The following is a 25,611-nucleotide window of genomic DNA, read 5'->3' on the forward strand; positions in this document are numbered from 1 at the left end:
CCAAAAACTAAGGTGTATCTTATACTCCGGTGTGTCTTATACTCCAAAAAATACAGTAATTATTAAAGAAGGTAAATGAGTCTCCCATTTCCCAGGTTTGGGGCTGCTGACAGCAGTAGACTCCTTTGGAGAATAAAAACCAAAACTAAAGTTCAAATCATATCATTGAAAACAGTTTTCAGGCCCTCATAGAAAAAGAAACCAAAATAGAACAGAACACTAGATCATATTTAAAAGGAAATGACCAACCGGACCTCTGAGGATCAGAGGAATAACAAGGAAAAGAATTGTAGTAGTTGGTAGATACCATATGTAATTTGATATGGACCAACTAGACAGGCTGACTTACATGAAATATGCTGTCTTTTGGGCGCATGAATCAGAACAATTGCAAACATACTTCAAGATAATTTTAAGGTACCCCTTCCTGCTGTACCTTCTGGGGTCAGGCAATGTGAATTTCTATCACTCTCTGACTTTAGAATGTTGGAAAGAAAGCTGAATCTGACAATTCGTGGTTCCCCATTACTACTCATTGAACTGGACATACCACAACATAGCAAATCTGTCCATAAAAGCTTTATTGCAACATACTTCTTTTCCACCAACAGGCTCTTGCTCTGGGTCAACCTCCTAGACCAGGGGTCCCCAACCTTGGCAACTTTAAGCCTGACGGACTTCAGCTCCCATGCCTGGGGCATTCTGGGAATTGAAGTCCTCCAGGCTTAAAGTTACCAAGGTTGGAGACCCCTGTTCTAGACAAGGTGATGTTGCCATAAAAATATGCATTTAATATTCAGTCCTTTACACTCAGTCTTTTAATACCCAATTCAAACAAAAATCTCAAACCCTACAAAGTAGCATACAATGTTTGACTTTTCCCAAAAGTTCTTGTACTATTTGGGATGAAGTACTGTTTCACTTACTGTTATGGTTACTCCTTTTCTAGTTGCTACCAAGCTCTTGGCAAAATTCCAAGCTCCAGGCAGGACTCCTACCAGAATGTCCTGTTCATCATAGCATATGATCCAGGCAATTGAATGAGTCCTCTTGACTGCTTGTAACAGCTGCCAGTCTCCAGACATTGCCTCCATTTCTCAACTTTGGAGATAACCAATCACTTTGCTCATCATTTTTCCTCCTACATCCACCCCACTGTCCATACTCTGTTTTGGCATTTGCTTTTGTAAGCTAAAGGCTTGGATTCAGTGGGGCTGCCTCTGGACATCAGAACATCCTTGAAAAAAATCAAGGAGTACTGCTCATTTATCACAGGCAGCTGCAAAACCAGTTTGGGTGCTTGGGAGTAACTAGTTATGTTATGAGTGAAGGTATGAATGCAACAGGGAAGCGTTTTTGCGCAAATGCAGCTAGTTTCCAAAAGAGGAAACAGCAACTCCAAGTTGACTCCCTCACAGAGAAGGAGAATTTGACAATGGGGTCCGTAAAGGGCAGCAAAGGTAATAAGGGGAATTATAAAGGGAGACTGTAGTAACAGGAAATATTTAGCCTTGACTAAATATGAAGACTATGGATTATGAAATGTACTCTTCGAATAGCTGAAGATATCATACGAAGATCTATTTATCATATTTATTTATTTCCAGACAGAGATCTCTATCAGATCTGTCATCTCAGAGTATAAAACAAAAAATAATAGTTTTAAGTTATACGAAGGTATGTTCCAGTTACTGTAAATGTCAAAAATACTCCATATAGTAAGAGCAGTTTGACTGTAAGAACTATTACTAAGATACAGGTTATGAATTCCTCTACATAGGAGGCATTCCAAAGAAATTGGACAGCCATTTGGTCAGAGATGCTTTAATTTGAATTTCTACACCAAGCAGGGGGTAAGACTGAACCACATAAATTTTCCCATATAACTCCATGTTGTTGTTGCAACATCTCAACCAGAGCACAACTGCTTTGGGTGTCCTTGCAGATAACTGTTGGATCCAAGTTTGAGATAAACATTCCCCTAAAATAATACTTTTAGCAAGTTGTCAGTCTTTCCCAGTAGTGTTTTCAAGAAATTTCAATACTGTTTCCTCTAGCACCTCATCATTCTGAGCTGGTGACAAAGAAGCCTTCCAACTTTCCTGTTTCTGGGAAGGCTGTAGCTAAAAGATAGCATCTGGTATCTGAAGCATTAGCTATTCTGATTGCTAAGAAATTCTGAAGCACCTTGGACCTCTTTCTCCCATTTGATTAGATACATTGAGGGGCTGGCAATAAAGGCAGTTTTTATTTCCATTATAATCATGATAGGTTGGTAGCTCACTGGTGAATGTTGATAGCAAACTGTTGAAGATTGCTTGCCTTCAGAAGTTGTGGGAGCTTCACCACTGGAAGCTTTCTAGAAGAGACTGGACTGCCATCTGTCAGAAACAGTGAAGGGTTTTCTGCTTGGGTGGGGGGCTGGACTAGATGACCTACAAGGTCGCTTCCCACTCTGTTATTCTGTTAAGATCTCAAATCTTCACCCTTGCAGAAATCACGTGCCAATTCTGGATTAGTTCTCTCTGTATAAATTGGTTACAATCCTGTAATAATGCCAAACCCATTATTTCACTGGACAGTGCTCCACATAAAACCTTTTTCTTCATCCTCAATATCTTACAAATAGTTATTGGTGAGTACATAGCCTTATTCTATTAACCTCACTCTTGTTGTCACTCTTGCAGTCAATCTGCACAACACAATCCCCGTATATCTTTGTGTGCTTTTAACCTTATGGCATTTCTCAATCCCATTCCTGATTCTCTTACTTTTTCTAGTGTATCGGCAGAAACACCATCAAGAGCTGCAAGCTGTGCAGATGGAGTTACAGAGCCCCGAGTACAAGCTGAGCAAGCTGCGCACTTCCACAATTATGACAGACTATAACCCCAATTACTGCTTTGCAGGAAAAACTACTTCCATTAGTGACCTCAAAGAAGTGCCCCGGAAAAATATTTCTTTGATAAGGTAAACCAATCTGCCTGGCTTCTTTATGCTCACATTCTAGTCTGTTAGAAAAGTGGACACATCAATTCACATGTGCACCTTTTGCTTGGTCTCAGAAGTCTCAAATGAAGTGGAGAATGTAATTGAAATCTGAATTTCTAGTCTGATCTAGCAGTTCTTAAGTTTGACAGTTAAATCTTTTTCCCATGATTGATTGAAAAGGTCATCTTTTCTAGGAGTTGAAGTCCACTTATTTTAAAGACAATGAAGTTCAGAAACACAGTTTCAGTTTCATACATTATTGGTAGCTGCAAGGTCATTTTGACTTGCAAATGTACAGGGTAATAATGCCTAATTGCTGGTATTGCCATGTGGTCCTAATTCGCTAAGAAAGCAAAATATCAACAACCAAACTCTAAACCTTAATCAAATAGAAAGTCTAGAAAGTGTAATATAATTCAAGCACCACTCCTAATGTATCTAGGGGCATGAAGGACAAAGCAAAACCTTTACCATATGGCTTATTTGATTCTCGATGGAGAAGCTTACATAGTAAAATATACAGATACTGTATAAAAAGAACCCTACTGGCAGAGTCCAGCCATTTCTTCCCACAAAGCCTGTTAGAGGTCTGTGAATTTCACAAGCAAGACATACATCCAATAGGACTCTGGCAATTGTGTTCCACAGCAAATAATATATAGATAATTTATAGCCACATCACTATGTTTTACAAAGACAAACCACACAATGCTTCCTCTCTAAAGATATCCTGCGGAGACTGATCTTGACTACAGTTGCTAACTTTTCCAGAGGAGGGTTAATGTTTTTCTCTCTGTCATTTTTACCATTTAATTTTCCACCTGAAATTCCTAGTATTTGTTCTAAGGGCACAATTCAGATATTTATCATTTAAATGTGCAGTTACCGGTACCTTCTACCCAATCAGATCACTTGACTATTTAGTTCAGTATTGAATATCTGGTAGCTAGGGACATGGACAGATTTTTTTCCTCAGAAAACCTATCCAAGTCACTTTCCACTGAAGCTGGTAGTGTCACATCCATCCGCATTCAGGACACTTTCTCTGCCACTAACTAACCTGGACTTCTTTCAAAGCAGGTGAGAAGTCTGAAGGAATTTCTATTGGGAAAATATAGAAAGGTGAAAAGAGCTTTTACAAAAATAACCCTCTTCAATACTAGGATAATAGGAATTCCATTTGGACTCCTCGGAAGATGCTATAACATTTGTAAAAATCTGGGAGAAAATGTCTATAACACACATACACACACACATTGATACACATAAACACATACATAGATGTACGATGGGGAAGAATCACAGGTCAACTTGTTTCTTTTGCTTTTCAGGGTAACTTCCTAATGAAGACAGGTGCTACCCTGCTTTCTGCCAGTGATATCCTAAATTAAATATTGTTAGTAAATGTCATAGGATAGTACAAAATTGTAAAACTTCTGCTGCTTCCATTTGAACTGTGCTTAGCTTCCCATCCTTTCAGACCTCTGACCTTAACAATGATCCTTCTTATTTTGTTCTATAGCCACCATGCACAAAGTATGTGGATAGTTTTCTTAGGAAAAACTACAGCACTTTTCACTTTGTGAGAAATTGCATTCTGAAAGTATGCAATATACTAGGAACAAAAGTATCACTATTTAAACATAAACCTAAATCAAACATTGAAAAGAACTGAAGAAGGAAGCCTTTTGATAACCTCATCATTCTACTATTGGGTATTGATTTTATAAGTTCTAGTTATAAAATTCTGCAAGATCAGTTTTTCAAGATAACGGAGGCTCAGAAAAACCCTCCTCTTCTTCTCCTCTCTTTATATTAGTTTGTGGAATAAAAATTGAATTTCATTTTTTTTATGTGTTTTCCCACAGTTGCTTTTCTTGGAAGGGAGCTATCTGTGGTGATCTGTTTTTTCGATTTCTTGCTGTTTCCTGCAGTTTTAAAGAGTGATTTTTATTCCCTCCTATCTATATAAAACCGCCCAAGTTTTACAATTCCTACACAAGAGAAAATAACTTGCTTTCCCCTTTAATACTCTACAAGCAGCCCCACATACTTTAAAAAATGTCTTTAAAAAGTTTGCAAATGTTTCAACTCAACAATCCCTCAGCCAGGTAACCCTAAGTACCTCTTGGGATTTGGTTGTTGCTGCACATACATTTTTTTTTTTTTACATCTTTATTAATTGCATCCTGGAATGAACAGTGACAGAAAATCTGTATAATGAGCACACGGGAGAAAATATATAATAGAAAAGTGTATGAGTTATTTATTAGTTCATTTTTTTCAATTTCCTTAAATAATTAACCCTCCAATCCTCTTTATGAAACTTGCACAGTGTCTACAGCAATCATGTTTAGGCCCAGAGTTAATCTACAGTGAATCTTACATCTAATATAAAATTATTTCTTTCCACTTTAAGGGTCTCAAAGGCCAATATTACAACCAGAAGACTGTAGTTAGCAATTGCAAGAGCAGTTGACACAGAGATCAATGTGGTCATTTGGATGGATGACATATGTCAGGAGAGAGACAGGAGGAATTATATTTGGTTCATGTTTCTGTGCCACTCAGCATCATTTTTAATACAAGCAACAGTAGTTTCATTCTGAATATCTGGGTTGAGAATTAATGGCACCAGATGAAATGACTGTATAATACAGTTTCATCTGATCCAAACTTCTTCCATATCTTCCCCTTGATCTTTAATATGAATGCCATATTAAGGATCAAGGCTGAACAGAAGATAACACTTTGAGACATCTCTTTGCCCTTGTAGCTATTATCCTATAAAGTCCCTCCTATCTGGTTCCATCTACTTTTTAAGATATTCTTGAAGCTGGTGAGGTTCAAATTTAGGTTAAACATGTAGCAACAGCAATAGCATTTAGGCTTACATATCACTCCATAGCACTTTCCAGCACTTTTACATGAAAAAGCATTATTTGCAGATTGCCCCCAATCATTTGGGCCCTCATTTTGCTGACCACAAAAGGATGGAAGGTTGAGTCTACCTTGAGCTCTGTCAGGATTAAATTCTAGGTTTTGGGCAAAGTTTGCCTGCAATGCTGCACTTAACCACTTAATCACAGTGCCACCAGGGATCCTGCATGTAGGATTCCTTTTTTCAATTCTAAAATAAGCAAAGTAACGATCAACATAGGCATTGTCTACAATGCAAAGAAAGATTTTAATGCTTCTAATGAGCTGCTTGCTTCCTGAAAACTAACCCTGTATATGGAGGTGGGGTGGCGTTTCCATTGGTGCCAACATTAATAAGTTCAACTGCATTCTACTCATTTATTATATTGTTGAAATGGTTCCTGGATGGCACTATTGAAGAGAGATGTTGTCATGAAGCAATCACAATGTACATATTATAATAAAAAAGAATCAGGTTTTAGATCAGAGGTGGTATTCAGCAGGTTTTGACCAGTTCTGGAGAACCGGTTGTTCGGAGAACTGGTAAATACCACCTCTGACTGGCCCCGCCCCCATCTATTCTCTGCCTCCCAAGTCCCAGCTGATCAGGAGGAAATGGGGATTTTGCAGTATCCTTCCCCTGTCACGTCCACCAAGCCATGCCCACCAAGCCATGCCACGCCCATCAAGCCATGCCACGCCCACCAAGCCACACCCACAGAACCGGTAGTAAAAAAAATTGAATCCCACCACTGTTTTAGATGTCACAAGATTTGGGGGTCAGGTGATTGACAGTGCTGACATTGCTTGCTGGTTTGTTTTTCTTGGGTTGTAAAAAAGCAAGCACACCTACCTCTTCTTTTGGAAACTATGGGATTCTAGTACTCCTTTTTCCACCTAATTCACTGGAGGCAGTAAAAAATAATGAACTAGAACTGGAATGTAATTATTGACTATGTGAGAGCCAATAAAGTGGCACTCACAGTTTCATGATATTTTTAGGCATTTCCAAGAGCGCTTTCTAACTAGCCTTGGCTGGCATGCCAACTCGTATCACTTGCATTTGTAATGGAGCTTTTATTACCCTGATTTGCTAATTTCTAAATTTTAGAATAATACACTATACAGTAATATATTATCCATGGGGCTTCTTTTACAGATAATGTGAAAACTGAAATTATTTCAGATAACTGGGAAATAGGCAGCTCTCCTGTGCTTAAATATATGTGCTGTCTTGGTTCCTATTTATTTCAGGATCCAGAATATGGGTTCTTAATATTTCAAGGTCTATATAACTTGAAAGAATAACAAGATCTAGCATTTCGGGGGGAAAGATTCTAACATAGTTGACATCCTGCTGTGCTTGGATTTCTTCAACTTGCAATGATGCTTTTTCTTCATTGAATATTTAAAAATTGAACTCCCTTCTAGGCATCTGAATGAAATCCATTCTAGCATAGAAAACAGTGACTGAGTCTCATCCATTTTAAACCTGAAAAATGCAAACCTATATATTTTGTACTTGGTAAGATTTACATGAATCTTGTTTTCTGTCATCAAAAATTATTGTTCTTTTATATATAATAGCTGCTGGTGACAGAAGAAAGACTGGCAGTGGTATGACTATGTTGGCGTAGTGAAATTGGTTCCTTTTTTTAAAATATCTCTTAGAGTAGCTCTTTTTTTAAATCTCTCCCTTGAATAGCTCCTACATCCAATAGTAAGACTGCATTAAGAAACCTCTCACTAGGGGGGAGGTGGGATGGGAAAATATTTGTAAAATTCTCTAAAACTTTTCAATAAAAAAAAAAGAAAGAAACCTCTCACTATTTACATAATAGTCCAATGCAATTAATAAAACACCAAGATTTTTCCGTTTGAACATCCTAGTACCGGTATATACAGTATTTGAGAATGTATATTGTAAGAATTGTGCCTTTGTGTTATGTTAAAATCATCTTCTCTTTTCTGGTCTTGTCAGGGGTCTAGGCCATGGAGCTTTTGGGGAAGTGTATGAAGGCCAGGTGATTGGGATCCCCACTGACCCCACTCCTCTTCAAGTGGCTGTAAAAGTAAGTTTCGGTGAGACAAATTTGCCTTATGGGACATATCACATCAAGGAAAGGCTATGATTGAGTTCAGTTTCTCTGAGGGGAAAAGGGTGAATGTATTCCTGATTGTAGATATTTGGAGGCATTAAGAGTCCAGAACTGCCACTCAGATGATTATTGCTGAAGTTCATAAAAGTTATTAATTTTAATTCATAGGCATGTTTTTGAAACTCTGGTTCTTTCAAATATTACTTATCCCAAGCAGGAAATACTTTTGATTGTGTTCCCTTTCTAGTATTGTCATTGTGACTCTCATAACTTCTATATCAGTAGCTATTGTCCATGCTAGTTGGAAATTAGAAACATTTAATCTAGCACCTATAGATTGGGATTCCTTTGGGAATTTAGCTCAGACTTTTCCTATTCAACATCCTTATCCTGTCACAGTTCACCACCCTATGTTGTTATTGATGTGCTAACAGAAAACTGAAGTTTTCTCAAAGTAGTTGAGTGATGGAAGAAAATGTTTGCGGTTATAATTGTCTGAGACATACGTATTAAATCCAGATTTTTTTTCCTGATGATATACCATCTTTCTCAACTTGGAGTTTGCAGATAGTGTTGAACTACATTTCTCATCATTCCACCCAGAAAGCTAAATAGTTGAGTTTCTATATGGAGTTTCTGTAGAAAATTTCTAATAGGAAGTTTCTAAAGATTTAGGTATCTTTTAAATGGCTTAGAATAGTCTTTGGAAAGGTGGTATCTAAAACACTTTCCACATGAAAGAAATTTCACTTCCCCTCTCTTCTTTCTTGACTAGACATTGCCAGAGGTTTGCTCAGAGCAAGATGAGTTGGATTTCCTGATGGAAGCTCTTATAATAAGGTGTGTTCATTCAAATTGGTCGCCTGCTTTTCTACCTCAAATACATTCTATCAGTATTAAAAGCGCTGGTCATTTTTACTCTCCAGCTTTTATACAGATGAATCACATATAATGCAGTAAAATTGTCCAAAACAATTGTGTTTCCCTTATTTTCCTCAAACTTTACAATCTGCCTATAAAACAATCCTCTATCAGGACTATCATTCATAAGAGATGGGATTAGTTTAAAATCACCACAGAAGACAGATAAATGTAGGATTATCTCCTAAACATAACACTGGGGTTAGCTTAACATCTCAGATTTTCTGGTTTGTTAAAGAGTCTCTTAAAATTATAAGAATACTTGAAATTCACATAGTAGTAAGGAATAACATTTTTGCATAGTGAATGTTGGCTTTCAGGGATAGTAATAATTTTGTAGTTACCATAAGACTAATTTTGTACTTATCATAAGACTAACGTTATTCACTATTGCCCCAAAATCTGAGGAGGGAAAGAAGGAACAAAGTAGCTGAAAATTATAGATACGTTGTTAAACTTTTCATTTTTTTTTCTTTTTTGGAGGGGGGGGAGGAAAAAGTTGTTTTATTTTATTATTATTTTCCATATAAAAATTCACTGACCAAATTACTATTTTTTGACTTGCAATATTCTTCTATAATCCAATCCAACAGCAGATTTCTTTTGACCACCAGTCTACATTGATCTGGCTTAACACAAATATTGATCTGCAATTTTATAATGTCCAGTGTGGCCAAACGAAGTCCAATGCTCCAGGAGAGCAAGAGAGCTTTTAAAAAAAAGGCTTGGTTAAATGAACAAATCGCAAGGTTCAATCTGTGTCTTTTTGCATTAAAGGTTTTTTTTCCCCTCAATCTTCCTTGCAGCAAGTTCAATCACCAGAATATTGTACGCTGCATTGGAGTGAGCTTACAGGCTCTGCCTCGCTTTATTTTGCTGGAGCTTATGGCTGGAGGAGACTTGAAATCTTTCCTGAGGGAGACACGGCCAAAGCCGGTAAGAGAAAAATAATAGTTCAGTGTAATCTCAGCTTCCAGATCACCTTGAAAGTTTTACCTAATTTAAATATAGCCTAGTTCTTTTTGCTAATGTTCCAATATTTGCTTTTAAAATATTGCAGTGCATTACAAGGATTTTTAGTACTTTGACAGATTAAATTGAGCAGGTCTTATGTTGCTGATTAGGGAACTGAACAATAGATTGATTAAGTGAACAATTCACCAGCAATTACTCTGAAGGAAAGTTGATTTAGCATATTATTTAGGAGCAACAGTTCACACTTAAAGTGAACCAACTCTAACTCTGCTACTGATTCAAAGAATAGAATAGAATAGAATTCTTTATTGGCCAAGTGTGATTGGACACACAAGGAATTTGTCTTAGTGCATATGCTCTCAGTGTATATAAAATAAAAGATACATTCATCAAGAATCATAAGGTACAACACTTAATGATAGTCATAGGTTACAAATAAGCAATATCAATATAAATCGTAAGGATACCAGCAACAAGGTTACAGTCATACAGTCATAAGAGGGAGGAGATGGGTGATAGGAATGATGAGAAGATTACTAGTAATGCAGATTTAGTAACTAGTTTGACGGTATTGAGGGAATTATTTGTTTAGCAGAGTGATAGCATTTGGGAAAAAACTGTTCTTGTGTCTAGTTGTTCTGGTGTGCAGTGCTCTATAGCGTCGTTTTGAGGGTAGGAGTTGAAACAGTCTATGTCCAGGATATGAGAGGTCTGTAAATATTTTCACAACCCTCTTTTTGACTCGGGCAGTATACAGATCCTCAATGGAAGCCAGGTTGGTAGCAATTGTTTTTTCTGCAGTTCTAATGATCCTCTGAAGTCTATGTCTGTCTTGTAGGGTTGCAGAACCAAACCAGACAGTTATAGAGGTGCAGATGACAGACTCAATAATTCCTCTTTAGACCTGGATCAGCAGCTCCTTGAGCAGTTTGAGCTTTCTGAGTTGGCACAGAACATACTTTGTTATGCTTTTTTGATGACGTTTTTGATGTTAGCTGTCCATTTTAGATCTTGCGATATGGTAGAACCTAGAAATTTGAGGGTCTCTACTGTTGATACTGTGTTGTCTAGTATTGTGAGAGGTGGAAGTATGGAAGAATAGCCTGCACTAAAAGAGAGGGCACTATTACTCCTCTATAAGAGCAACATTATATAATTTCAGGGACTATTCTTCACTTGTGCAACTCTATAAGAATTCTACAGGTTCCAGAATGTTTAACCAACATGGGGGGGCAAATTCAACATTGACAAAGGGAATTCTGGGAAGTAATAATCTGGAGGGCAGTAGGTTAGTGAAGGTTATTATATCAGTTGTCTCAATTAGGCATTATTTCCATGTTTGCCAAGTAAGATGAAAGACTACTTGGAGTGGACTACCGCTGGTGATTCCAAAGAAATAATCCTATGTACCTTGAACATTCAAGGTACTGTACATAGGATTATTTCTCATGCATAACAAACAGCATTGCTGAAATAAGATCAAGATGATATAATTCCATTATTATGGTTGAATTGTCATCTTACCATCTGTGTTGATGTTCCCTCACCTCCACTGAAAAATGTACTATAAAATGCCAAGATATCTGAAGATTTGTTGTCTATGTTAATAACATAGTAACTTGAGATTTTTAAGCTATTATACTGTAGAGCAGGGGTGTCAAACTGGTGGCCCATGGGCCGGATGCATCACGCACAGGTCATAGCCATCCCAGCTCTGTGAAGGGGGAAAATGTCATGTGATGGTAACATGATGCCGCGAGTTTGACACCTGTGCTGTAGAGTCTTTCCCACTATTAACCAGCACCTTCTACGTATAAGTAATTTTGGTTTTCCATTGAAAACCAACTCTTCCATAAGACTTTGAAGAATTCTACCATTGGTTAATTGTTTTGCTGCTGCTGTTGCTGCTGTTAGTGATGGTGGTGATATTTTTACTTTATTCAACATTACTTTACATATTATGTTGAGGGATATATATTTTTGTACCATGACATTTTATTATAGTGTACGCTGTGTGGTTAAATCAGTAGCATAGCCTCTCTTTGAAAACTCAGGGTAAAGGCGCAAACACAACTATGTAGGTAATTAGTTCCCATGTCTAACATTCAATTTGACTCTACTTCCTGTAACTTAAATCCACTGTTTTGGTGATAAAAAAGAGGTCTTGACCTTCTGTGCATCACCCTTTCAGGTATTGACGTGTGCTATTACATCCAGCTCAGTCATTTTTTTCTCAAGGCTAAACATTCCCGGTTCTTTTAGTTCATAGTTTCTAGTTTTTCAGAGCATTCTCTAGTTTTGCTAGTTCACAAGAGGGAAAAAAACAAAGAAAACATACTCATTTCATTGTGAATGAAACATTATTTAAACAATCACTTTCACATCTAGATGACCTCCAAGGTCCCTTCCAACTCTGTTATTGTTACATCAAACTTGGCCTATGAACAAGAAAAGCAGAAAAAATGAATTCTCACACACACACGAGTTTTAAAAACATCACAAAATGTCACATGACAGCAACGTGACACGGCGAGTTTGACACCCGTGCATTAGAAAATTGATGTGTCTTGGAATGATAGTACCGGGCAGAAAAGGCTGAGATGTGTTAGGCACTGGGAAACTTTTTGGCACAAATCAAATCTCTCAAAGAGACATACTTCCACATGAATCAAAATAAAACCAAACTGCTCATACAGTGACATCAGAAAGATGCTAAAGCAGATTTTATATACATCTCTGGGGAAAGGTTAACAGATGATGGATAAGATCTAGTTCAAAAAGGTGGAAATGTTTCAGAAAATATTTTAAAGGTGTAGAATCAATACTGAACATAAGTTAATAGATGGATGTGACAGGAGATGAAATGATGACCAAAAGGATAATAGCACATTTGGAAAAGAAGATGGTATATAGATGTCCACATCAATGCTAGAAGCCTCTGAACCAAAGGCAAATTATGTAATGTTAAGAAAATGTGCTGGTTAAGATGCTCATATGTAAAGCTAGAATTCGAATGTTGATATATGACCATTGGCATTGTTTTACTTTTAGGAGATTGGGAGCTTTTTAAAAATAAAATAAAAAATTTAAGACTATTTTTCCTTCCATTTAATCAAGTCCAGTTTTTGAAGACTACCTGGACAAACTTCTTGGCAAAGGTTTTCAGAAGTGATTTGCCGTTGCGTCCTTCCTAGGGCTAAGAGAAAGTGATTTGCCCAAGGTCATCCAACTGATTTTGTACCAAGGCAGGACTAGAATTTAGTCTCCTAGCTTACAATATGATGCCTTACCCACTGCACTACCCTTTATTATACAGAACATATAATTTCCCTTTAAACAAAGATTTTCCTTCTAAATGCTGGAGGCACCGTTTTCAATAGCTCTCATGGCTACAAAAGAAGCTGAATGCTGCCTACTCTTATGATAAACTGAAAACTTACTCAAACCATGCTCTATTTGGTTTTTGTTTTGTTTTTTTAGCTAGAGTTACTATTTTTCTTTCAGCTCCTCCAAGTCGATTTCAATTTAATTCAGAATGTTTTTAATGGTAACATCTTATTGCTGCAAGAATATGATGCTAATAGAGGTAGAAATACAAGACTGTTCATATTCTCGGAACTGAAATGAGCAGAAGCTAGGAACATAAAACTATCTCCTAAGCAATTAAAAGCTTTTTGTGCATTAGAAAAGCAATTGGGAGAAGTTTGGGGAAGAAAAGCATTAATTTCCCTCTGTTGTGTCGTACAGCTTGGTGCTCAGAGCAGTGATTATGCTGAGCAATGGAACCAATTTGTTTTGCAGTCACCTTTTACAAAGTTTGACCTAACAAGGGAAGGTGTTACTTTAACTCTTCCCAACCTGTTCTTGCAAATGGCAGCTACATCCTTTCTAGCTGGCTGCCTCATTCTTTCATCTGGGTGAAGAGCAGCCAAGAACTGGAAAATGAATTTCCCCTGCACTCTGCCTCTCTCTACAAAATGGGTGCAAACGTTTCACATCTCAAACAAATTACTCTGTTAAATCGCCCTTGGTAGAGAAAGAGTTTCTACTTCAACAGACATAAAATAAAAGGCAGTACACGAGGTTTTCTTTTTTCCATTAAACCAAACTGTGACAAAAGCTTTGCATAAAATTTTACATAAAACGTATATAGTCTATTTTCTATCATCCCCGGCCCCCAAAGGTCAGCTGTGCTGCCTCATCATGGCAAGGGAAGGGGGTGTCCCTGGGACAGGTGAGCAAAGAACATTTGAGAGGGTATGTCAAATATATACTTCTCAGCAAGATCACCCAAAGCATCAAGGTCATCCCATTTGTCCAATTAAAGCAAGCAGGTACCTATACTGGACAGTAGCATATAGAAAGATGCAGGAGGTAGAGGATCACTTTAGTGACAATGGAAAGGCATCAAATCATACTGCACAGGTATAAACCATGGTGAATCACTCCTATACCTTTAACCAAGAAAACTGCAGTGATAGAAAATATGAAATGATTGACAATATAGTGTCAAATTAAGGGGGGCAGGTCAGATGGCACTCAACCTGCTACTGAGGAAGAGCTGAGGTTCTTTTAAAATACGAATTGTGTTTATGACACAGCTGGATTAAAGCCTTTCAGATGTCTAGTTCTTGATGTGGCCCTACAGAAGATGAAAATCCAAAGCATCTTTTTTTGGAGATAGAACAATTTCCCAAGCAATAAATAAAGTTACCTTATCTTTTTAAACAGTAAAAAAAAGAAAGAAAATGCAAAAAAAAAAATTATTTATTTTTTTGCTGCTTTAAGTAATCATTGGTAAACTAATCAGCAGCAAAGGAGAAAAAAATATAGAGATGTTCAAAACAGAGAAAGTGTTTTGAAAAGAATCTCCCTCCCTCCCTCTCTCTCTCTCTCTCTTTCGAAAAGGATAATGCAGGATTGGAGCAGATAACAAATTGGGATAGATTTGTTCCTAATATAAGGGACTTGCCCCAACATGTATCAAACATAGAGTACTGAACCTCCAGAACAGGGGTGAAATGCTCCCAGTTCGGACTGGATCACCTCATCAGGTAGCGATGGAGGCGGGTGGTTCGGAGAATAGGTTGCAAAAATCCCTGCCCCCTCCCCCCATGCCCAGCTGAGCCGCACAATCATCAGAGGCTTTTTTTTTTTTTTTTTACTTTTAAAAGCATTTTTTCTACAACCTCTTTGGCCAAAAAAATGCTTTTAAAAATAAAAAAAAAAAAGCCTCTGATGATCGCGTGGCTCAGCTGGGATGTCACAGGCATTTAAAAGAAAAAAAACCCTTTTTTTCTTTTAAATGCCTGTGATGATCCAAACTGAGTTGCCTGATCGGCAGAGGTTTTTTAAAAAGCCTCTGCCGATCAGGCAACTCAGCTTGGATCGTCAGAGCCTTTTGAAAGCATTTTTTAACAACGTCTTCACTGAAGAGGTTGTAGAAAAAATGGTTTTAAAAGTTTTTTAAAAAATTGGCCACGCCCACCCAGTCACATTACCCCCCCCCACTGAGCCACGCCCACAGAACCGGTAGTAACAAATTTTAGATTTCACCACTGCTCCAGAACAATAATAGATATACTGCAATAGACAGTGCAAACATCTTAAAAGCACATTTATATCCCTAGTGTAATGCTAAGTAGACATTTACTACTTGTTGACTCAGAACTCCCTGCATGATTGACTTTATCCTAGGCTTTCTCTATGACAGAGGTCTTCAAACTTGGCAGCTTTAAGGCTTGTGGACTTCAACTCCCAGAAACTATGCTGGCTGGAGAATTCTGGGAGTTGAAGTCCACAAGTCTTAAAGCTGCCAAGTTTGGGGAGCCCTGCTCTGTGGTTTTCTACAAATTCTTACCTTTAATTGGGGATGAGGGTTGCTTTTAAAGCCAACTCCTTTAGCTCCTCTGGGGATTCTGTTCTTAGCTATTTTTCTTTTTAGCAGAAGTAGGGAAGGGAATGGGAGTAGCTTTGCAGAGGGAGATGGGCAGCATATAAATTTAATAAATAAATACATGAACTGGAGCATTTCACTCTCCTGTGTATTGGCCATTTAGGATGAGAATCAACAATCTGGAGCATTCAGTGAACATGAACATGGATGTGCTTGTCTGACAATTTTCTACAATCCTGAAATACTTACTGGTACATGATTTGACCCTTCACTTTCTCATTCATTCTCAATTCTATCAGACTGGCGGAGATTGTTTTATTGCAATATTTTCCTCCATGTAGTTTTTCAGGTTTCCTAAAAAGATCACCTGCCTGGTAATGAGAGCATATGCACCAAGACAAATCCCTTGTATGTCCAGTCACACTTGGCCAATAAAATATTCTAATTCTAATTCTAAATACTAATTATTTTACTCAATGCCGGATTTGTAAATGCAAATATTTTGCGAAGGAACATAGAGACATCATGTTTCTATCTGTCCAATGAAAAATATTTTTTGTTTATAATCTCCTTTGATAGTCCCTGGACTATCAAAATCTAGAAATGCTGCGTATCGTGCCAGAAATAATTTTCTTGGCGGTCTCGATTGGTCTATATCTGTACAGGATCTGATTTGGAGGAAATCTGTCTTTCAAAACAGAATACATTCTCATTCTGTCAAATAATTTCCTGGATTCTTGAAATTTGGGGAAAATATTTGAGAACTGTTCTTTTTATTATATAGTTTCATGCTTCCTCTTCAGGAATTTAGGTTCTGCAGTAAAAAAAAAGGGGGGGGGAAGCTAATCTGAGCACTAGAAATTAACATTGGAGATGCAATACCATATATTTAGTTGGAAGTGACTTCAAAGATTGTTCAATCAAGCTTCTGTTGATTAGAAAATTTGTCCCTTTATTCATGCTTACTTTGCATAGAATTGTTTATTAGCAACAAAGAAAGTAGAGAAAATGGGATGCCCAGAAAACAAGATTTGTCCCTGTGAAATGCAGAGATCAAGACCTTAGGAAGAAGTGTTTAGAATTGCAATAATGTAACCTAAAATGTGTTGGTTTTTTTTGAAAAAAAATATATATACACTTAGCTTTATACTGTTAGCAACACTAATTCTAACAGATTCTGTGATTGCCTATTTTTTTTAAAAAAAATCCTTTTCAGCCCTTTTTTGATTGTTTAAATTCATATTCCTGAAATAATTCTTTGATTCTTCCTTTTAGACCCATCCCTCCTCACTAACCATGCTGGATTTGCTACACGTAGCTCGTGATATTGCTTGTGGTTGTCAGTATTTGGAAGAAAATCACTTCATTCACAGGTCAGTAGGAGAAGCTATTATTGCAGAAGGACCATTCTCTTTGTGTGTGTGGGGGGGGGGGTGTCTGTGGCTGACTTGCATCAGGTTAATATACAAGCCACTGACAACAATGGTTGTGTACTACCACCCTCTAGAGGTCTGCTGCTTTGAACATAAAAAAGAAGAAGGAACTGAGGCATTATTTATTTTTTAAAATTTCTTTAACAGATTTATATTCTGCCTTTCCTTCAGGAGCTCAAAATGTCCTATATAGAAATTATTCTTTTTCAAAGCAAGTTTGAAGTTTTCTACTTCTGCATTTTTTTTATTTTGGCTTTTCTATTTGGAAAATGTGTGTGCTCAATTATTTTAACAATAATAGCTTTATCTTTAGTTTTCCAGTAATTAACAGCTGGTCTGTCTAGGTTACCACACAAATTTAATTTTATTAATTATTTTTTAAAACAGCCAATTGTTCTTTCTCTAGAGACATTGCTGCTCGAAATTGCCTCCTTACTTGTAAAGGTCCTGGAAGAATAGCTAAAATTGGAGATTTTGGGATGGCCAGGGACATATATAGGTGAGAAATATTGGTTATTATTTCTTATTATAACGTCTACAAGGGAATATATAACATTCCTTTATATAATATATTTCTCTCTCTCTCTCTCTCTCTCTCTCTCTCTCTCTCCCTCCCTCCCTCCCTCCCTCCCTCCTTCCCACCTCCCCCCCTCTCTCTCATGAGTGAATGTAGGCTTCCACAAGATTTATTTCATTGTATGCATTGGTCTTTTTCAGATATTTATATTTTGCAGTACTCAGGAGGATATGTATGCTCTCTTCACTAAAATTCTATGTTCATTCTGTGGAATTTCCTTGGCTTACTTTTATTATTATTTTATCAGCCACTTTCGGTATTGTGTTGAAACAGAATCCTCTCCAACCTTGTTTTCTCTACTTTCCTCATACCGAGTGGCAGGACCTTATCCTGAAGCTTTATCCCTTTTTGTGCTGACCAGACGCATACATACTCTTGCACTACTGTCTCTGTTTATCGCATATAAAAGTAGGGAAGAAGGGTCAGGAGAATGTAATTACTGACTCTGGAATTTCTCCAAGGCACCAGGATTAATGATTCTGCGGTTGTTAAATAAGAAGACTTTAATAATCTACTATAATACAGTAGATCTTATTGATAATGTACTGTTACTGTCCTCACAGTGCCCTCTAATGTCATCCTGGAGAATTACTTCACCACATATTTCTGTACAGTATTGATTCTGGCAACAAACCAAAAGCTTGGACTATTTATAAGCAGGGTTGGATAAGGGGATTTTCTTGACATTTTGCAGGCTTCCCTTTGAGAATGCATTCTTTGTAGTAAATGTGCAAGACATAAAAGAAGTGAATTGTTTGGATTATTCATTCCAGGACAATAGCAATAGCACTTAGACTTATATACTGCTTTATAGTGCTTTACAGCCCTCTCTAAGCGGGTTTTACAGAGTCATCATATTGCCCCCAACAATCTAGGTCCTCATTTTACCTACCTCGGAAGGCTGGAAGGCTGAGTCAACCTTGAGCCTGCTGGGATTTCAACTGCCAAATTGCAGGCAGCCGGTAATCAGCAGACGTGGCCTGCAGTACTGCACTCTAACCACTGTGCCACCAAGACTCTGAGGCTTATGGGCATATTGAATGTCAAGCAACGAAAATGAATCTACAGTTCCTATTATTATTTTTGGCAGAAATGGCAAAACCCATCACTCCAATGCAGTTGGAGAATTCCAGCTTCAGGAGGCTGGTTTATAAAGCCATATCACTTATAATACCATGGCTCAAATCAGCTCAAGTTGCAAATGAGATAACCTCATTTCTGCCTATCCTTTGTCAGATGAGGCCAAAGCAAGGGCAGTTTTGTCAAAAGACCCCCGAAAGACAAGTACAAGATGGCAGGAGCCATAATCGGAGCTACTGTCCTGTGAAAATAAAGAAAAATTAAGGAACCCAGTTCCAGACTAAAGTATTCATGTAAGGGGACACAGCTTTGTCCAGCCTTGAATGGCACTGTATGTTAGAGTGGGTGAAGCCAGGAAGAAAACTAAATTTGCTTTGATTCTTCTGAATTAAAACTGAATTAAAACTTTATATGGTTAATATCATGACTCTCCAATTACAGTATGTATTTACATATTTACCAGATAGGAAGACAAATTTTCTCCAAGATGTAAATTAATGGGAGACCTTGTATTTTTTTTTTTAATTTGATTTATATGCCGCCCTTCTCCGGAGACTCAGGGCGGCTTACAGTGCATTAAGCAATAGCCTTCATACTTTTGTATATTTTTACAAAGTCATCTTATTGCCCCCACAAACTGGGTCCTCATTTTACCTACCTTAGAAAGGATGGAAGGCTGAGTCAACCTTGAGTCTGGCAAGATTCGAACTTACTAATTGCAGACAGCTGGAGTTAAATTACAATGTATTAGTCTGCTGAGCTATTCAGGCTCAGTATTTTCTGATTGAGAATACTAAAAGCTAAAATAATATTTTTTTTGGAAACCAAGGTTTGCTAGAGAAGTGCAGATGGCCACGGGCTTTCTACTAGGAAGGAGATCATTTTGAAGAAGAGCAGGAAGCTTACGTCTTGCTTGGAAGAACCCTTGGAAGGGTTCTTTGTAACCCTAATTGGAGTTTCTCCGTTTTCCTTTTCTGTTGCATTATTCCATGCTTTGCTTCTGTCCAGTTTTTTTTTTAAGTCTTCTTTGCCCTTTTCATTCAGTCACCACTTTACTTTCTCTCTCTTTCTCTTTTATTCTCAACTTTTGCCATTTTTACTGGAAGAAAGGAGGTCAGTCTGTGTGTTTCATGTGTAGGTTGCGTTGTGTGATTTTTATGTGAATAGTGCACTTGTCTCTGAGAAGGAAGGGCACAACAGAAAATTCATTGGCTTGCAAATGGAGTACATTGTTTTACAGACTGTTCAATTCATTAATAATTAATTAATGCAATATTATTTGGGTGGAATGTGTTCCATACAAACATTTGTTTATTTATTGGGTAGGCAATTTCCAGCAATGGATTCATGTAGAGTTGACATATCTAGATGGACAAAGTAGGAAAAGCATTGGACAGCATTTTGCTTTTCGGTCTCTTATTTCTTATTTATGGGGATCTCCTGAGATCTAAGGCCATCTTCCTTTTGGGTAAATGCCTTAAAATGTAACCTCCTCTTCTATATTTTATAAATTTCTAGGCCAAATTCTAAGACTTGTGTTTTATAGTTTACCTGAAAGAATAAAGATTCCAACCCTCCTTCTCCACTTACTATTCTGTCAAACGCCGGGGAAATCAGGAGATTCAGGCAGTTCAAATGAGTGTAAAGATTTATTGCAAGCTTAAATTCTCTACAAGAATCTGAGCTACTAACAGTCAAGGGAAATGAGCAGAATTAAGAAAGCATTCAAGGTGGGCTGGGCTTAGATCTCTTTTGGGGGCGTGTAGAGACTATGACTGATGACGCATTTGACTTCTCCCTCGGGCTAAGCCTGGTTGTCTCCTCCATATTCCTGATTAAGGTCTACCTCTACTCCCAAAGTCTCAATTTGCTCTGTGGGAGAAAGCATTGAACTCGCACATGACAGAAATGCCCCTCTGGCCTTCTGAAAGCAGGTACATCTCTGAAATTCTCACCTGATCCCACATTGCAATTTATAATCACAATTTGGTTCCTCATACTCAAATTGTTTGCCATCGAAGAATGGAACTATTGCTTCAAGCAGATTTAAGGATGTAATTATATATAACAAATCAATGCCATTTCTCTTGTTTAGAAAAGTAAAAGATGGATATTCCCCTTTTTTCTTATAAAAGGGAGAATTTGTTTCAGAAAGAAAAAAGTCTCATGACTGCCATCAGCAGAGCTCTCAGAGCCACCCACTTCAATCAACTGCTGAAGGAGCCAATACTTAACTCTTGTTAATATTCTTGCCTCGACTGCAGAGCCAGCTACTACAGAAAAGGAGGGTGTGCAATGCTGCCTGTCAAATGGATGCCACCTGAAGCCTTCATGGAAGGGATATTTACATCCAAAACAGATACCTGGTAGGCTTGCTCAGAATTTTTTTTCCGTTTGGCAAGCCAACAGCGGCTCAGGGGTTTAAAATATCCCTGCCCACATTTTTTTTTGTGCGATAGAAGCCGAAAAGTTCTTTATGCATGCCTTTTTCTTCTGCCAAATAATGTAGCTTGTCAAACAGGTGCCACAGTTCCTTGACACACTATAGAAACAAGTTAGATCCAAAGCCACTGACAGAGAATAGTTAGAAAGCATGCAACCTAAAGGACTTTGCAAGAATTTTCCTACTTGTTTAGATAATTTTGCTCAGATTTCTGCAAATAAAGCTGTGATTTTCTTTCTTGCTTTTCTGTGTCCAGGTCATTTGGAGTGTTGCTGTGGGAAATATTCTCGCTTGGATATATGCCCTATCCCAGCAAAAGTAACCAGGAGGTCTTGGAATTTGTCACAAGTGGAGGAAGGATGGATCCACCCAAAAACTGCCCTGGCCCTGTGTATGAAAATTTACGTGCTCCATAAGTGCATGCCAAAGATTAAATAGCTTTAGTTTCTGATTTTTTTTCTGGCTATGTGTATATAGTCAGTCAGACCCGTATGCAGGACATCTGTCAGATAAAACAAGCAATGTTAAAAGCAAAGGACTGTGATGTAGATCAGGGGTCTCCAACCTTGGCAACTTTAAGACTTGTGGACTTCAACTAGCAGAATTCTGGGAGTTGAAGTCCACAAGTCTTAAAGTTGCCAAGGTTGGAGACCCTTGATATAGAGAACTTTTTCCATGGTACTAAGCATTCAGAGAGCATTGAAAATAAGCTGTTTAGGGAGTTTCTTATTGTAGAAATTTGTGGTAATTCTGCATTGCTTGAGTTCTCCCAAACTTAAAATGCTATTTTTGTCTCAGAATCAGCATCTGTAATAACAGATTCATTATTCATTAGGACACAGGATGGCTGTTCTTGCTTGGTTTTTGATGAATAGTCCCTGCCTAATCAATAGATACTCTGTTATTCAAAGTTCTTATTCTCTAGTATTAATTAAATACCTTTTCTTGTAAATAATGTAGATTTAATTTATTTAATTACAGATAACTGAATAGATGTATAAATAAGTTCATGCTTCTAAGAAATTGCTAATCAAAGATTCCACATTTTTTGCTTATATAAATAGATGTTAGAGACCTAGTTTGTGTAGCGATTAAGTGTCAGCCTAGAAACCAGGAGATTGTGAGTTCTAGTCCAACTTTTGGTACAAAGCTAGGTGGGTGACCTTGGCCCATTCATTTTCTAAGAAAATGGCAACGGAAAGCTATTTCTGAAAATCTTGCCAGAAAATGTCAGCAATTGACCCAGGCAATTGCCAGAAGTCAGCAGTGACTCAAAGCCACACACACACACACACACACACACACATGTTATTTGGGCAATATCCCAAAATATAGCTTAGTCTAGATTAAGCATATAGTTTTAGCCCAGTTTTAGCCAAGCAATGGCTGAATGCCATTCTATTGTTATCATTCAAATTGCAGCTATGATGCTAGTTGACAAAGATCAAAAATTCACTTTTGAATGGTAATATAAAAAAAATGCCATTATGATACTGTTTCCTCTTATGCTGTGACAAACTGAATGTCAACCTAAATCTGTCCTTTAGTGCCATTTTCTTGTGGACTTCATTTTCTTCTTCTACTGTTGTAGATATCGAATAATGACCCAATGCTGGCAACACCAGCCAGAAGACAGGCCAGACTTTGCCATTGTTCTGGAGAGGATTGAATACTGCACCCAGGTAAGCATTGCTCTCAGGCTCCATCACTGTTTGTAAACATGGTGCAGGAAAAGACAAAAGGGAAACATGCCAAGTGTACCGAATATAGTATACTGATAATGTCTTTTTCTCAACTTTTTGGGCTCGTAGCCCTCCCTTAGCAAGGCAAATGGGGAATGCAAACAATTATTGAAAGAATAGTTCAACCATCTCACAACCACATAAAGAATAGACCATCCATATCTAAAAGGGATGGTTAGCTTTGATAGATACTTGTCTATGGCCTTTATTGTCCTTCTTAAATAGACCATATTTGCACAGATCTGTAAGTCTTCAGCACACCTGGAGTTAATTGTATTTGGTTTCCCTAAACTAGAGTGATGTTTTTTGGCTGCTAGTATAGGCACAACTTGAAGTAATTGTACTAGAAAAGGCTACATTCTAGAAATATACTCCAGGTTCACATATACATCATTTTCACATCCCACATCGTTTTCTCTTACATGTTTAATACACCCAAAATGGGTAAAGGTTTTAAAAAACAGAACTCAACATAATCAGTGTAGTTATATCCCCAGCATATGTTCCAAAGACAGTCTTATCTTCTTTTAAATGTATTTGGTGGTCCTCATGGCGCTGCAAATCAGAAGTACAGGGAAGAGTCTGTCTCTTAAATACCGTATTTCTTCCACCCAATCCTAATACTGTAAATCTGAAAAAAGTTTTGTTTTGTTTTAATCAGTTCCTATTGTTTCAATATTCCATTAAATAAAATATGCTGTTTAGCAGTGGGGTTGATTAACCACAGTGAGCTTGTGCACACTTCAAAAATTATTTGAAAAAAGTTCTTTGGATCATGCATCTTCTTAAGAGAAGAGCAGGCTTTTTCTGCTCTTCCTTTGTTGTTGTTGTTATTGTTGTTGTTGTTATTGTTGTTGTTGTTAGTCGCGAAGTCATGTTCAACCCATGGCGACCTCATTGACAACGTTTCTCCAGGCCTTCCTGTCTCTATCATCCCCTGGAGTCCATTTAAGCTCAAGCCGACTGCTTCAATGACTCCATCTAGCCACCTCATTCTCTGTCATCCCCTTCTTCTTTTGCCCTCAATCGTTCCCAGCATTAGGCTGTTCTCCAGTGAGTCCTTCTCATTAGGTAGCCAAAGAATTTGAATTTCATCTTCAGGATCTGGCCTTCTAAAGAGCAGTCAGGATTGATCTCCTCTAGGACTGACCGGTTTGATCACCTTGCAGTCCAAGGGACTCGCAGGAGTCTTCTCCAGCACCATAGTTCAAAGGCCTCAATTCTTTGGCATTCAGCCTTCCTTATGGTCCAACTTTCACAGCCATACATTGCAACTGGAAAAACCATAACCTTGTCTATACGCACTTTTGTTGGCAGGTGATGTTTCTGCTTTTTAGTAGCAGTAGCTCTTCTTAAAGCAATTTAACTAGTTTCATGAGCATAGGAAAAAGGTGCCGGTGTCTTAAGGAGTCCACTCATAAATATGACTTCCACACCGAAGACATGGAATCCATACATTTTTTTTACTCATGTGAAAGAATAGTTTATCAGTGTTATTTTCTGCCTGGCATATTTATTGTGTAATTGTGAATTTTAATATTGTTAGGAAAATGAGGGAGAGAATATCTCTGTTTATGAACAAAAATATATTATTCCACTACTATTTTAGTCATAACTAGAAGATAAATACATGTTGAACTACTGTCTCTCCTTCCCTATAGGATCCTGATGTCATCAATACGGTTCTGCCTGTGGAGTATGGTCCATGCATTGAAGAAGAAGAAAAGGTTCCTGTGCGTCCTGAAGATCCTGAAGCAATTCCTCCTCTGTTAGTGCTGCCGCAGCGAGAGAAAAAGGGTGCTGAGCAGCTCCTGCCTTCCGCATCCTCTCTCCCTTTCATCATTCCAGCAGGCAAAGCTCTCATGAAAGCAGCTTCTGTTGAGCCAATTACCCAGGCTAACATCCAGACTGCCCTAGAAGGGGGACATGTCAACATGGCATACACTCAATCAATTCCTGCAACAGAGCTCCACAAAACCCGGGGATCCAGAAACAAGCCTACCAACCTCTGGAACCCAACATATGGCTCTTGGTTTTCAGAGAAGCCAGTTGTCAAAAAGACTTCTCAGCTGGAAAAAGAGGCAACAGAGCAGGAAGATTCAAGGCATGAAGGCAGCTGTACTTTGGGGCCCAGCATAATGGCTGGAAGGCTGCCAAGCTCCTCCCTTCTTCTAGAACCATCTTCACTTACAGCCAGTGTTAAGGAAGTGCCTCTCTTCAGGCTTCGCCATTTTCCTTGTGGCAATGTTAACTATGGATACCAACAGCAAGGCCTTCCCTTGGAAACCTCAGCCCCACCTCTGTGCCAGCAGTTACGAGGACCTTCACCTTAGGAACCAGCTCAATCAACCTCTAATCTTCTTGACTTTCTTCCCATGTGACTCGTGAGCCTTGGCACAAACTTCAGTGTCAACCATATAGCAAGCACGAGAACAGAACAAAATTCCCTTCTGTTATGTGCCAATCTGCTCTGAAGTGCCATCACCCCTGAAGCTTGTTTTTTTTTTAAATCTCTTAATAAGTTTCAATTTATCA

At 38.0% G+C, this 25,611-nt stretch overlaps 1 protein-coding gene across 1 annotated transcript in view; it reads left to right on the forward strand.

Annotated features, from left to right (window-relative positions):
• ALK (ALK receptor tyrosine kinase) overlaps window positions 1-25,409 on the forward strand; it is a 650,975-nt gene extending 625,566 nt beyond the window's left edge. The window contains exons 20-29 of the mRNA XM_070957560.1: window positions 2,781-2,970; window positions 7,892-7,982; window positions 8,785-8,849; window positions 9,737-9,866; window positions 17,077-17,174; window positions 17,641-17,733; window positions 21,156-21,257; window positions 21,591-21,725; window positions 22,926-23,016; window positions 24,738-25,409. Coding sequence (XP_070813661.1) covers window positions 2,781-2,970; window positions 7,892-7,982; window positions 8,785-8,849; window positions 9,737-9,866; window positions 17,077-17,174; window positions 17,641-17,733; window positions 21,156-21,257; window positions 21,591-21,725; window positions 22,926-23,016; window positions 24,738-25,409 — 1,667 coding nt within the window. The remainder of the gene's footprint in view (window positions 1-2,780; window positions 2,971-7,891; window positions 7,983-8,784; window positions 8,850-9,736; window positions 9,867-17,076; window positions 17,175-17,640; window positions 17,734-21,155; window positions 21,258-21,590; window positions 21,726-22,925; window positions 23,017-24,737) is intronic.
• The last annotated feature ends 202 nt before the right edge of the window (window positions 25,410-25,611 follow it).

This window comes from Pituophis catenifer, unplaced genomic scaffold, assembly GCF_029215685.1.
Source record: "Pituophis catenifer annectens isolate HBS135680 unplaced genomic scaffold, rPitCat1.0.hap2 SCAF_1, whole genome shotgun sequence".
In the NCBI taxonomy this organism is placed as follows: Eukaryota; Metazoa; Chordata; class Lepidosauria; order Squamata; family Colubridae; genus Pituophis; species Pituophis catenifer.